Source organism: Marmota flaviventris, chromosome 17 (genome assembly GCF_047511675.1).
Source record: "Marmota flaviventris isolate mMarFla1 chromosome 17, mMarFla1.hap1, whole genome shotgun sequence".
Classification (NCBI taxonomy): domain Eukaryota; kingdom Metazoa; phylum Chordata; class Mammalia; order Rodentia; family Sciuridae; genus Marmota; species Marmota flaviventris.
In genome coordinates, this window is record NC_092514.1 from 75,963,527 (window position 1) to 75,977,367 (window position 13,841).

At 59.0% G+C, this 13,841-nt stretch overlaps 1 protein-coding gene across 1 annotated transcript in view; it reads left to right on the forward strand.

Moving 5' to 3' along the window:
• Ccdc40 (coiled-coil domain 40 molecular ruler complex subunit) overlaps positions 1-13,841 on the forward strand; it is a 35,896-nt gene that overhangs the window by 10,471 nt on the left and 11,584 nt on the right. Inside the window, exons 8-12 of the mRNA XM_071603870.1 lie at positions 5,033-5,190; positions 5,362-5,484; positions 7,771-7,892; positions 12,093-12,336; positions 12,435-12,617. Of these exons, the coding sequence (XP_071459971.1) occupies positions 5,033-5,190; positions 5,362-5,484; positions 7,771-7,892; positions 12,093-12,336; positions 12,435-12,617 (830 nt within the window). The remainder of the gene's footprint in view (positions 1-5,032; positions 5,191-5,361; positions 5,485-7,770; positions 7,893-12,092; positions 12,337-12,434; positions 12,618-13,841) is intronic.

A 13,841-nucleotide genomic window follows, 5' to 3' on the forward strand; every position in this document is an offset into this window, starting at 1 on the left:
AGCCATCCGGGGGCTTGCGGCCAGCGCGGCCCACAGACACGGAGCAGATCTGGAAGCAGACACACACCAGCGCGTATCCTGTGTGAGATTTCAGAGGACATGGCATGGTAAAGGAGAACACAGGGTTAGGAAGAATGATCCCTGGAATTAAAAAATATAACCAGCTCCCAAAAGAGGCACCAAGCAAATGAATGTTGTTGGAACTGAGTTTGTGAACAGGCCAATTTGAGGAACCTGCCCTCGAACTGAGAAGGAGATAAGCAGGGAGAGATCTGGGAAAGTCAGGGTTCAGGAAGAAGCTTCAGGAGGTGAGAGGCAGTGACCAGTGACGCTCAGACCTGGCACGAGATGGGGAATGACAGACCTCCGCAGCAGGACAGCGGAATTAAGAATAAGCATGGCTGGACGCAGCTGCTGACATCTTCAGGTTCCAAAGGAAAAGGAGACGACGCTTCAGACATCTCCACAGGACGACTCCAGTGCCCGAGGAGGGAGCAGCAGCTGGTCCTGGTGGCTCTGTAACCCACATGGCCAAGGCTGGCCCTGGAGGGACCAGGGAGAGGTAGAGCACCCCTCCAGCCAGACCGGACTCCTGACTGGTCTGGTGGGGCAGACAGGCATGGCTCGTTTTGTTTCTTTTCTCCTCTCCTCTGTTTCCCCTTCCCTCTCCTTCTCCTTCTCCTCTGTTTTCAAGCGTGGCAGCCTGGTGACCAGTGTGGTGGTGCTCAAGAGTTCTGAGGACTGGATACCCCCTGGACTGGATACCCCCGGTGGGCATCCAGTCCTTAGAACTACTTACTTTTAAAATGACCAATAAACTTGGGGCTGGGGATGTGGCTCAAGCGGTAGCGCGCTCGCCTGGCATGCGTGTGGCCCGGGTTCGATCCTCAGCACCACATACAAACAAAGATGTTGTGTCCGCCGAGAACTAAAAAATAAATATTAAAATTCTCTCTCTCTCTCTCTCCTCTCTCTCTCTCTCTCTCTCTTAAAAATAAATAAATAAAATGACCAATAAACTTGACAGAATTCCTTCCTGTTGAATGAAGAGCAAAAGGGAGATGACACAAAGCCACAGCGTGGGACCAAGAGCTATGCCAGGGAATTTCTGCCTTGCTTATTTCAAAGCGTCTGCGCATGGCTGACTCCAGGACTGTTGCTGTCCCTAACGGTGCTGCTCCGGGCAGGCGCTGATTGCTCTCCCAGCCCTCCAGGGGCAGAAATCTGAGGAACTTTCCAGGCCTGTCCTGCAGCGCTGCTGACCACCACTGAACCAGCACACCCTGGAGCTGCCCATGCACACAGGTCAAGTTCAGCAGCACCTGAGAAAAGAAGCGCCGAGCCACCAAGGAGGGCTCTCTTCTGGACGTCAGGCGTAATGCGGGACTGGGAACCTACCCAGTTAACTCGCTGAATTAAACCAAAGGAGGAAAAGAAGCCTCTGCATGGACGCCAAATGGGTGCTTGATAAACACCAGCCCACCCAGGCCTGAGTGCCCCCCTGAGTGCCTGCCAGGAGGCCCCAGCAGAGCAAGGGGCCCGGGAGACGGGATGCGGCAGGTGGTGGAAATGAATTGCATCAAAGATTCACGATAACTGACCATGATGACGATGAAAAGCTAATAGGAGCAGGAATTCCATGGAGTAACTGGAGGCCAGATGTGCAGTTTCCTTCTACACGAGTAATACACAGCTAGGGAGGATGATTTAAAAAGATGCCATCCCCAGGAGCTATAGCAACCACAGGACCCTGGGGAACAAGTCCACAAGAACGGGGTGAGCCCGTCAGGAGAAAAACGATGCTAATGGATGACGCGGAGCAGACTTCACTGAATGGAGCAACCTGGTGGCTCCACGGGAAGGTGCTAAGGTATCAGTGTCACTTCTCTCTAAGTTAATAATAAATTTAGTGCGACACCAGCTAAGGTCCATGTTGGGCTGCTTCTGGTGAGGTTGAGCTGATTGGCCAGTGTCTTACTTTGAAACAGCTATCATTCAGAATTGAAGATCTCCACGGTGAGAAGTGCCCCCACCCCACCACCCCAGCCCCAGGCCACCACCGAGGTTGGCTCAGGTGTCCTCCCTGAAGAGTACGTCTGCAGGTATGAGCAGCTGCAGGAGGGCTCTGTCGCTCCCTCCTGCCTCATGTACACAGCTGAATGTTACAGCGCTGCTCTCCTCCGAGTAACGTCTCCTGGAGGGTCCCGTCTCCTGGAGGGGGTCCCATTTCCACACATAGAGAGCTCTATGCCTTGAAAGTTGGTTTGAAAATCACCTTGGAGGTCTAAATGCACAAGAGTACCCAAGAAACTGTGGAAAAGGAGACATCACGAAGGAGATGTCTGGTCAAGCGTGGAGGCTCCCTGGAACTCTGCCACGTAACAGGAGGGAGGAAAGCAGCCGGCAGTTCCAGGGAGGAACGGCCAGCATTGGCGCAGAGCACCTGCGAACGCGCTTTGGAATCAGCTACTGAAAGCCACCTAATCGTGCAGGCTGCTTTGTTTGAGTTGCTGAGTTTCTTTTCAGTGCTGGGGAGGGAGCCCAGGGCCTGGTGCGTGCTGGGCAAGCGCCCCACCGCCCAGCCGCACCTAGCCCCCTGAAAGTTCTCCATCTTCTGAAAAAGAAGTGCTTTGTTCTCCGTAGTTCCCACTCCAGGGAAATAAGTTTAGGTACAGTAAAGATTTAAGAAATTCACAGAAGCACGAGAAGAACATGCCAGGTCATCCCTCGTCACCTGGGGTGCAGAAGGTCTTCAGGCACGATGTGGAGCACAGAGGCCGGAGGGGAGGGCTTGGGCGGGTGGGATTACAGAAGAGCTGAAAACGTCCCTGTCAAGAATCACAAATGGGGACAAGCCACTTGAGACGTCAGTGACGACATCCAGCCCCCCAGCACACAGCCACAAATGCGCTGGCTCCCAGCTGCACCTGTCAGAGGGTCTGGCACGCAGTCCAGGTTCCACTCAGGACCCGGCAAGGCCAAGTCGGTGTGGTGACCGTCCTCCTAGTGAAGTTCCCGGGGAACTCTGCTCCCGAGCTTGTTCCCGTCGCTGGGGGTCTTCAGGCCCCTGCACCTGTGAGGCTGAGCCCCCTTCTCTGCTGACTGCCACAAGGCTGTGCCCAGCTCCTGCAGACGCCCCACAGACCCTCCCCTCCCAGCCAGCCTTGGAGACTGTCCATCCTTCCCGCTGTGACTTCCCCTTTACCACCATCCTCAGGGAACACTGGCTCTTAGGGGGTCACCTGCCAGCCCAGGCCACCCGGTGACCTCCCTTGTGGCATCAGTAACATAATCACAGAGTAGCCCCAAGAGGCAGAGATGTGGGAGCCATTTGAAAATGCTGCCCACAGCGTTTTTGTTACACAAGGAACTCCCCGGAGCCAGTACAGACCACCTACATTCCAGTAGGAGAAGGGGCAGGGAGACGGGCGGGCAGGGCAGTTAGGGAGGACAAGACCCCTGGTGCCAAAAACAGAAGGGTTCACCTTGGCTAACAGGGAGTGAACCTTTAAAAGGACGTCTGAAACCTTGACTTAGCTGCTCACACGGCAGAGGGTGGGATGGCTGCTCTTAAGGACGCGTGGAACACACACCTGGTGTGTGAAGGTGGTGACGTGGTCCGCTCAGTGCCATGCCAAGTCCCACGGACCGGTGGCTGAAACCAGAGGTTCATTTCTCACAGCCCTGGGGGCTGGACGTCCCCGATGGTGGTGTTGTGGGGCTGGCTCCTCCGGTGGCTCCTCAGTGTGCGATGGCCTCTCCTCCTGAGTCTCTCAGGGAAACCCCTCTGTGTCTTGGTCTCTTATGAGAACACAGGCTGGGCCAGGGCTACCCTAGTGCCCCACTTGGCCTTGGCACCTCTTTAAAGGCGCTGTGTCCAGGTGCAGTCACATTCGGAGGAGCCCAGGGGTCAGGATGTCCGAGATCCGGAGCAGAGCGTCCCCGTTGGCTCTGTCTCCTTGAAGGACAGTCAGGCAGTGCTTGCCCAGACGCAGCATGGACGCCCTGGCACACCCATGCTCCCTGGCAGGAGCAATCTCAGATGACAGCGAACTGTGCGAGAGGGAGCAGGCCATAGCTCAGAGGTAGAGCCTGGGCGCCATCACCAAGGGCAGTGACTGGCAGTCACCACAACAGAGACTGCCCGAGTGGGTCCGAGAGAGGGATAAAGACCCCAGAAGAGAAGAGAACGCTCCCTTCCAGGGCCTAACGAGTCCGTCAGAGTCCTGAGCAGGAGAAGAGGAGAAATAGAGAAATCGTGGATGAGGAGCGTCCACGTTGGTGGAACTGTCACCCCACAGGTCCAAGGAGAGCTGCCCGGTGCCTCACCGTCACACTGATGAGAACCCAACCCTGAGGCAGCCGGAGGGAGCCCCGACCAACACAGCCAGCCAGTCTCCCTGAGGGGCTGCCGCTGCCCCGCTCCTGCCTCCGGATCCGGTAGACAGGAGCGAGCGTTCACGGCGCTGGAAATTCCACAGTCACTGGGCCTTTAAAAGCATCTTCTTTTGGAGCTTGGGCTGTGTCCTTCGAGGGCAGCCCTGAGCCTCTGGTGGGTGCGCTCTGCCCTGGCGTACGCCACGCCAGGGAGCAGCGATTCTTTGTTGAGGCACAGCTGCCCAAACAGGTGGCCCTTCCAGCAGCCTCACCATCAATCTCATGGGACTCTCCTTAAAGGGAATCCCTTCCTTGGGGTCCAGTCTTTTGGGGGAACACAGATAAAAACCGTTCTCCAGCTCTGAGTGGGGATGGGAAGTACTGCCTGCTGGAGGCCCAGCCTGGGGGCCGCCTCACCCTGGGGCCCGCACTGGCCCTGGTCAAAGCCTGGGTCTTTGTGGTCCAAGCACAGTCCCAGCCCACCTGGAAGCATGGTCCCCGGCCCTGCCCGGTGACGGTGTGGGTCCCGGGTGCTGCCCCTCCCCTCCTTCCAGGCCACGCGAAGCGCGGGAGGAGCTGACGGCCTGCTCCTGACTCCCCAGTGGCAGCCCTGCAGTTGGAGATGGAGAGCTGACGGCCGCTCCTGTCTCCCCAGTGGCAGCCCTGCAGTTGGAGATGGAGAGGTTGGCCCTGAATCTCTTCTACATGCAGAACGTGGACCAGGACGTGCGGGACGACATCTGCGTGATGAAGCAGGTGGTGAAGAAGGCCGAGGTGGAGCGCACTCGGGCGGAGGCAGAGAAGAGAAAGCAGGTGCGCCGAGGGTCCCGCAGCCGCTCATCTCTGAACCTTCCCTGGGCTGCCCACGGGGCCCTGCCAGTGGAGAGGACGAGGCAGCCTGGGCGCTGACTTGGGTCGGGTTGGTGGATGTGGTCCTCAGGTGTGGACAGGTCTTCTCTGAGCACCTTCTCATCCTGAACCCAGGACCTGTTCGTGGACCAGCTCACCATGCGGACCAGCCAGCTGGAAGACGACATCTCTCTGTTCGAGGCGCAGTACCTTGCCCAAGCTGAGGACACCCAGACCTTAAGGAAAGCAGTGAGTGAGGTAAGAACGCCCCTGACACCCCCACTCCTGGGCCGTGGAGTCTTCTGGGCTGTGCCACCATTGATGCCACCATTGACGAGTGACTGCAAACGGCTGCGAGTCCAGAGAGTCAGAACGCCGGGCCTTGCCCATCTGCCCATCTCCTTTAGCCTCTGGGAGCCCCTGGCCGTGCCCATGGTGAGGTCCAGCAGGTGCCCCAGGGCCCTAGGACAGGGCGTGGAAGTTCTGCCAGGAAGTGAGGCACTTCCAATGCTGGGGGACCCTTGGCAAGTCCTGAGCCGGCTTCCAGCCTCTTAAGTCTTGGTGACAGTTCTCAGCCCTGGGGTGGCCGGCACTCCCAGGCAGTGCCACCGTCTGCCCCAGGAGGAGGAGGGTCACAGAGGTGAGCTCCTGGGTAGGAGCTGCAGCTGTCAACCAGGAACCAAAGTGACCTGGCTAGGGTTAGTACCTGAGTTGCTGTCTGCATTCGCTAGTGCAGGAATGACTCAGAAGTCATCGAACACAAGAAGAGGGGACTTGAAGGAGGGACAGCAAGCCTGGTCCAGGGTGGCAGGAGGAGGGTGTGGCATCGCCAAGCCGTCTGTCCTGGTCACCTGGGAACACCATCAACCCAGGGTGGGTTCCATTCACACCTCAGGGGGAAGCTGAGTCTCTTGGTTAAGAAAGCGCTTCTGGAGTTTTCCAGCCAGGAATGGGGGCAGGGAAGGTCCGGTGGGGCAGCCAGCTGACCCCATACCTGGGACGGAAGGATTCCCAGCACGTGGGCCCGAACCCAAGAGAGTCCTGGGCCAACTGGGACAGGGTCACCCTCGTGCTGCCCCCCCCAGGTACTAAAACACACTGGAATGAGGTAGGGAGCCGACAGAAAATGTGGGTCCAGTGGAGTCTGCTCACGGGCGGTCACCAGGGAAAATCAGCCCTTCCCTCACACCAGCCACCACAGCAAGTTCCAGGGGGAATCAAGTATCTGAACGGGGAATGGACCAGGAGGTGAAAGGAAATATTTATATAATCCGGGGCTGAAGGGGCCTCTCTCAGCATCACCCAGAGCAGAACCGTCCCAGAAAGGGTGGAGGGACCACAGCAGCCATGAAACTCTGCAGTCGAGGACCCCGTGAGCTACACGCAGACAGACAGACCTCTCGCTCGAGTCAGTCGGGGGGCACAGCACCTCACCCCAGGAGGCTCTGTAGAAGAGGTTTATCTGGGATCAAGGGACTGCCTCTGGGGACCATCTTTGGCCCAAGGTCAAGGGACTGCATCTAGGGACCATCTTTGGCCCAAGGTCAAGGGACTGCCTCTGGGGACCGCCCTCTTGCTAGCACAGTCCCAAGGTGAGAACAGGGTGCCTGAGGCCCGGGGCGAGCTTTCATGGGCAAAATCTCCCCAGAACTGCAGCCTTTCTCCACCTGTGAGGGTGGGCAGAGCCCTGGTCACACCCTCAAGGTCCCGCCTGGTCCCTCCTCTTGATACCCAGCGTGGGCGTTGGATCTCATCATGAGTTGAGGAGGGACGGACCGCTGCCCACCACAGAGGGTGTGGGGAGGCTTGGAGAATCCCCAGAACCCAGCGCCCTGGGGCGACGCTGCAGGGTTTCTGCTTTCTTGAGGCCTGTTTGCACCTTTGCCCCCGATCCTGGCGTGGCTCCACCAGGACAGGGGCCTCCCAGGGCTTTGATTTTCCTTCCTGGGCCAGCAGGTGCCCCGGATGCTCCTCTGGTGAACTGAGAAGCCAGTGAGCAGCTGATGGAAAAGGCGGGCCATCCCCACTGAGCTGGCAAGGGCCGAGGAGCCTGAGGGAAGCCCAGCCTCCACCCTGGACCTCCACCCCGGGCCTCCACACAGGGTCCCTCCCTGCTGTCAAGACCCTTATTGAGGACAACACTTAATTTGTAGCAAAATCACTCCCCTTCCCCCAAATATCACTACTTGGACTTCATTCCAAGGCAACTACTAAAACACACTCAAACGACACGTTGATACTTTAGAAAAGGCATAGATAAAATGAAAAGCGCCTCACTGGGAAGACGGGCTCCACCCCTGTTAGAAAGAACACACTTGGGCCAACCAGGCGGCAGCCGGCAGCCTTGGGGACTCCCAGCCCCGAGCACCTCAGCCCCTGCCAGAGGCTTGAAGGGATTCCAGGCTTCCTTGAAGCCCGTTTGGCTTCCTGTTACCCCTTGCTGTTGCGTGACAAGAAAGAGGGCAGACGGGGGCGGAGGGGGGGTGGAGGCGGCTCCCGAGAAGCCCTCGCCCTCACCTGTGCCCGCGGCCCCTCCCGCGGCAGGCCTGCATGGAGATAGACGCCATCAACATGGAGAAGAAGCGCATCCTGCAGCAGTGGTCCACCAGCCTGGTGGGCATGAAGCACCGCAACGAGGCGCACCGCACCATCACGGAGGCCCTCAGGTATGGCCCCACCGGGGTCACCCGTCCCGGGGAGCAGCAGCCAGGTGGCAGGCGGGCTGGGGAACGCGAGGGCATTGGGCGGTCTAGCAGGCCCCCTCAGTCCCACCTCTCCAGGTCCCTGGATCTCCAAGGTTCCCACTCTCGAAGGCCCTGGGGCAGCAAGGCTCCTGCTCAGATTTCCTGGCAGGATTAGGGAAAGGGAAAGAGAAGGGGTGGACCCTGGGACACAGCCTCCCCTTGATGGGCAGACTCCCCTCCGGAGGCAGAAACCCCCTCCCGCCCGACTGTTCTGCCTGGGGGATGCCGTCCACCCAGAATCCCCAGTTCCACTCCCATGGAAGGGTGGGAGGAGGCTGCTCTGAGACAGGGCATGTTGGAGATGTGGGTGCTGCGTGGATTCCCAAAGCCACCCAGGGACGGGGCCTCTGGACCTGGGACCCGGAAAGCTGGGTTCTGGAGGTGGCATGTGGCTCCCGCGCGGCACGCTCTCGCCACGGCTGTCCTGTCGTTGCCACCTCTGGCACCCACGGGGGCAGTGCAGAGCGGGCCCTCGGGTCGAGGAGCGAACGCCTCTGCCCGCAGCAAGCCTGGTGCCGTCCGGGCAGCCAGGAGAACCAGGTGCTGTGATTTTTAAAATGCTGAGGTGTACGCGATTGGATTAAGAGTCCTCACTCCTCCTCCTCCCTCCATCAACAGAACAAAGCCAAGGGGCCTCTGGAACATTCTGTCTGAAGACTCATTTCCCTTTAAATATACAGGAAGAGGAGCCCAGGCCAGTTGTGGCCGGACAGATGTCTCCCTGCCCTGCAGGGGCTAACTGGTCTGCAAATCTCGGCCACCTGCCCAACGCTGGTGCTCAAGGCCATCTGACCACTTGCGTTAGTGGCCCGGTGACCTTGAGTAAGGCTGCAGTAGAGGAGGGTCTCTTAGAGGGCTCAGCACTGGCGGCTCCCCAAGCCTGGTGGCCTGAGTCCCTGGGGAATGCAACACCTCCGTGACCTCCTGTTGTCCAGCTTCCTGTGCCCCCAGGACTTCACTGTGTCCTCTCTGCAAATTGTCCCCCTTGACTCGTCCCCCTGGCCGTCCCTACATGTCCTTAGAGATGTAGCTTGGCCACACCCTACCCATCTTTTTAAACTTTTAATCTTCTGAATGGATATCATACATCTTAGTTTAAAACATTGCAAAACCATGTACGACTTGAGCCCCCTCCCAGGGCAGCCCCCAGTGTCCTCCCGTACACCAGTTGCCTGGGTCTCCTGTCCTAGCTTCCCCTGTGAGCCAGGGACGCAGGCCCAGGTGGCCTTCCGTTTCTGCCCCGCCCCGTACCGCGCACTGTCTGCACCTGCTTCCCCAGCACCGTTCAGAGCCGCTCCTGTGCTCTGCTGGGAGGGTGCGGTGCTGTCCACCCTGGCTCCCGAGGGCTCCAGTGTGTCCCTCCCACGGGGGTGCCATATGTCACCAGGCCTGGAATGCTCTGTCATGCAGGGTGCAGCCTGCGTTCTCTCACACCCTGGGTTCCAGGGTACATAGGTCTGCAGGCGTCACCAGAGAGACTGTGACCGTCACGTCCCCACCAGCAGTGTGTCAAAGTGCTCTGACAGTTCAACACATTTTCACACCTTAGGGTTGTGCCAGTGGGATTGGTGAACAAAGTAGGCATCTGGTGTTTAAAAACGGGTGTGCACAGTGTCCAGTGAACGTCTCAGTGAAACAGTGCACACTCGCCGGCACCCAGGGAGCTTAAGGCCTCTGCGCCCTGCAGTTGTGCACCCAGCCCCTGCCTCCGCCCCCACATCACAGTCGGCCTTTCCAAAGAGCAGGGGCCACTGTGAGAACTGTAAGCGTGACCGCAGGGCCGCTCTCTGCACCCAGAAGGTTTGGAGAGGGAAATCTGAGCCAGCTGAACAGGTCGGGAGCAGCCTCACTCAGGACTTCCTGAACACCAGCGGTCAGCCCTCAGGTGTGCAGGCCTGCAGGACATTTAGAAAGCAGACAGAAATGGAGGCACTCCTGGTCAGGCTGCAGGCCCGCGGCCACGCTGCTGGCTGGCCCCCCTCCTGGGGCTCAGCAGGCCACTGACTGGAAGCAGTTTTGCAGTCTCACCAGGAGCCTTTGTCCTCTGGTCAGTTACATGAATCCAGCTCACCAGAGGCTGACACAGCCACAACAATGCCCCCTCCTCACCTGCATCATGAAAAATCAATATGAAGGTCTGAACAGAGGCTGCCTCCTTGACTGGCCAGCTCCCATCTGTGGCAAGAACATGGGGCAGTGACACAGGTGCTGCCAGGGACCTGGGGGTGGAGCACCGAGGCCCTGGCCCCTTCTGCTTCTGCCTCTCACCCAGAGCACCTGGCCATCTGTCCGGCTGGCAGGAGTCCCGCAGCCTCACCGGCTGGGTGGCCTTTTCCTCTCGGCTGCCTGGGGCATTGCTTCAGGTAGTGAATCCCTCCAGCAGGTTCTGGCCAAGACGCGCTGTCTCTCCAGTGGCTTGCACACCTCTTCACCCTACAGGGAGACGTCGCTTTAACTCTTGCCTGGTCATGAGACTTCCCAGTTCTTGGGGCCAGCACCTTAAGATGGCCCCCTGTGTCTCAGACGCAAGCGGCAGGTTTGGCTCACGTTCTGAGCGCCTGGCCTTCCCCGTCTGCCTTATTCTGCTGTCTCTCCAGGCAGCTTTCGGGGTCTTGCCCGCTATCCTGAATATGCAGGGGAAACCTGAACCGCGGGACTCCGCTGTCACACTGCTCCAGAGGGAAGCGGAAGGTTGGCCTCGGGGACTTCCTTCCCCTCAGTCCTGACCAGGCAGAGGTGGCCCTGTCTGTGGGAGGACAGGGGCTGCCCTTGCTGGCGGCTTGGCTTAATGCATCCGGACGCCCTGGGTGCAGGACCAGCGGTCTGTGCTTCCCGGGGCCGACCAGATCCCGTCCTGTGGCTGAGCCATTTCGCCCGGGGGTGGGGGGGTGGCCGAGGGTTGACCTGCTCCTGAGGGAACTGAGACGCCGCGGCCTCTGCCACGCGCTGGTTCCCAGTGGCATTTCCAGCGGCAGCACAGGAGAGCCCTGCTGCTCTCACCCGCGCTGGGACCAGGGTCCTGTGCGCTGTGGCCATCAGCAGAACCACCTTGTGCTCCTTGTTAAATCGCGTGGTCCACCTGAGGGTTCTTCTTATATTCTGCAGACTAGTTCTTTCTCAGATGTGTGTTTTGAAATATCTCCCTCCGGTCCGTGGCTCATCTTCTCTTCTCTTAACAGTGTCTTTGAAGAAACCCAAAAGGAGGTCTAAATTTTTTTGTCAATTTCTTCCTTTTCTGGTTTTTGCTTTTTTATGGGGGTGCTGCCTGCCCCGGGGCTGTGGCGGCTTTCTCTGTTTTCTGCACGGGCTCCTGGTGGTGGCTCGGCCGTGTCTGGGGGGGTCCTGGCCAGCTTCTCTCCTTGATGCTGTGTCTGTGGAATCCGTTCTGTTCCGCTGGTGTCTGTGACTGTGCCTTCGCCAGACCACCCTGTGCTGATAACTGTGGCTTTGCAGGAAGGATGGCGATCACAGTCGCAGTGGACAGTTCCCCTCCCCCTGGACCTGATAAGTTAATTCTAACATGTATTTGGAAACCTAAAGGAGTTAGGATTGCCAAACTAATTTTGTAAAAGAACAACCAAGACTCCCTGTGTCTGATTTCAGCACCGTTGTCCAGAATCTTCAAAACTCGATGTTGACCGTAGGCGTTTCCACTGTGGGAGGCTGAGGGGAGGGAGCCACAGAACTTAGAGGGATCCGCCTCACATTCCTCCAGCCGCACCACCAACTGCAAGTCTCTTAAATGGTCCATGCTGCAGTGCGGGGGCCAGTACCCTGCTGACCGCCCGTGTGACTCAGGCAGGAATGGTGCTTCCTCTCTAGGGCTGTTGTGAGGGAGGAGGACGGCGGGCAGTGGAGCCCAGCAAAAGGCCTGGCCCTCCCTTGTTCCCTTCTCCCGTCGTCACGACACGGAGTGTCACGCGTGGGCTCTCAGTGGGCATGGTTCTGTGGGTGCGTTAGAAAACAGCAGTCAAATGGGCTTCGATCAGAAGAGTTGTTTCCTGACGCATTTCTCTGCACGTCGTCCACTTGGTGAGGTCTTCAGAGCCGGGTGGGGCTGCGTGCCTTGGTCCCTGATGTCTGTCCCGCAGGTCACTGACTGTGCTGTCTCGCCTTCTGCAGAGAATGCCAGCACCAAGCCAAGTCCGTCGACAGCGAGCTGGAGGCCTACAAGAAGTCCATCATGAAGGAGGAAGGAAAGAATGAGAAGCTGGCCAGCATCCTGAGCCGGACAGAGACGGAGGCCACCCTGCTGAAGAAGCTGACCACACAGTGCCTGGCTAAGCACGAGCTTCTGCAGGATGAGTTCAGCACCTACAGGCTCACCCTGCACAACACACAGGACGCCCTGAGCAAGGGCCACCAGGTGCCGTGGTGCCCCCCCCCCCGCTGCAGGTGGAGGCCCTAGCCAGCCCTCACGGGCCCACCCTGAGGCACTGTCCACCCATGGCTCTTCCTTTCCAGGAGCATGCAGCTGTTACACGCGAGCTGCAGAGTGTCCAGCAGACCACCCACCAGGAGCTGGACCTGCGGCACAGGATGCACGCCTCCATCCTGGACAAGCTGCAGGAGCACATGACCTCCAACAAGACGACCAAGTCCTTCAGGCAGCTCCTGCTGAGGCTTCAGAAGAAGAAGACCAACATGGTAGGGCAGCACCTCCCTGAGCGTGGGTGTGGAGGCAAGGGTCTCCTGATGCCCACACGTGGCACAGGAGGTGCCCACAAAGGGGCACGGAAGGGCGGCAGGGCGTGGCAGAGGGGACCTCTCAGAGCCCCGCCATTCCCTCCTGGAAACGTTTCTGTGCACGAACACACTCATCCTCGCGCACACACACACACACACACACACACACTCGTCCCCATTCATACACATGCCCACGCACAGGTACACGTACGCACACCCACGCACACACTCACACTCCTGCAAACACACGCGTGAACACACCCCAGACACATGGCCTCTCATCCGATGCCTTCCTCTCGCCCCATTTGAACCCACATTGCCTAAGTTTTGCTGGACGGTGACACAGGGGACAGTGCGTGGATGCTGCATGGTTTCCTCCACTGCAGCGACGGTTTCGCACAGCGCCATCCCATGCCGCTGAGTACCCTTGGCCCAGCGACTCTTCATTCCTGCCTTACATTCCGCGCTCCCTTCAGGAGTGCTCTTGTTGGAAGCTTTGGGCTGCTTCTAGGCTCAACGCCACCACAGCCCCGCGCTCTGCGCTCTGTGTACAAGTCCTTGTCCACCCTTCTGAAGGCAATGGCCAGAGCCAGGGTCCTGGACCCAGGGCATGAGCATTTCAGGTGGATACACGCTGCCTGGGAGCGTCACTTTCCACCGCCACCCAAGGACAGGGAACCCCCAGCTGTGAGCTCACTGGGGTCTCAGCGGCTGTTGGGGGTCCCTCATGTCCTTAGAGAAAAGATTCCTTGTTTCAACTCTTTGTTCTCTGGCTCTTCCTATGGTGTGACCTGGGGAGCCCCTGCCCATGGTGTGACCCTGGGAGTCCTGCCCTGAGGAGGTTCCTGTGGAGGACGCTCAGAGGCTACTGCAGCCCCTTATCAGCAGCCCCCACCCAGACACCCCAGACACCCCAGGAGAAGGGCCGCTCGCTCTGGTTGATGGCACCAGGGAAGTGGGGAACACAGGGCTGGAACCAGGTGGCCACAGGGGCCTGGACAGCCCAGCTGACATGGCAGCTCCCTGGGAGCAGAGCAGGGGCCACAACCACCAGGCAGGAAAAGCAGGTGGTCCTGGGTGCTCTGAGCCCGTGAGGAGCGTGGTGGGTGTGAGTGAAGCAGACTGCCTGGCCCTGGTGTGGCAGCCAGGCAGATCCCCAGGTCCCAGGTCCCCAGGTCCCTGCCC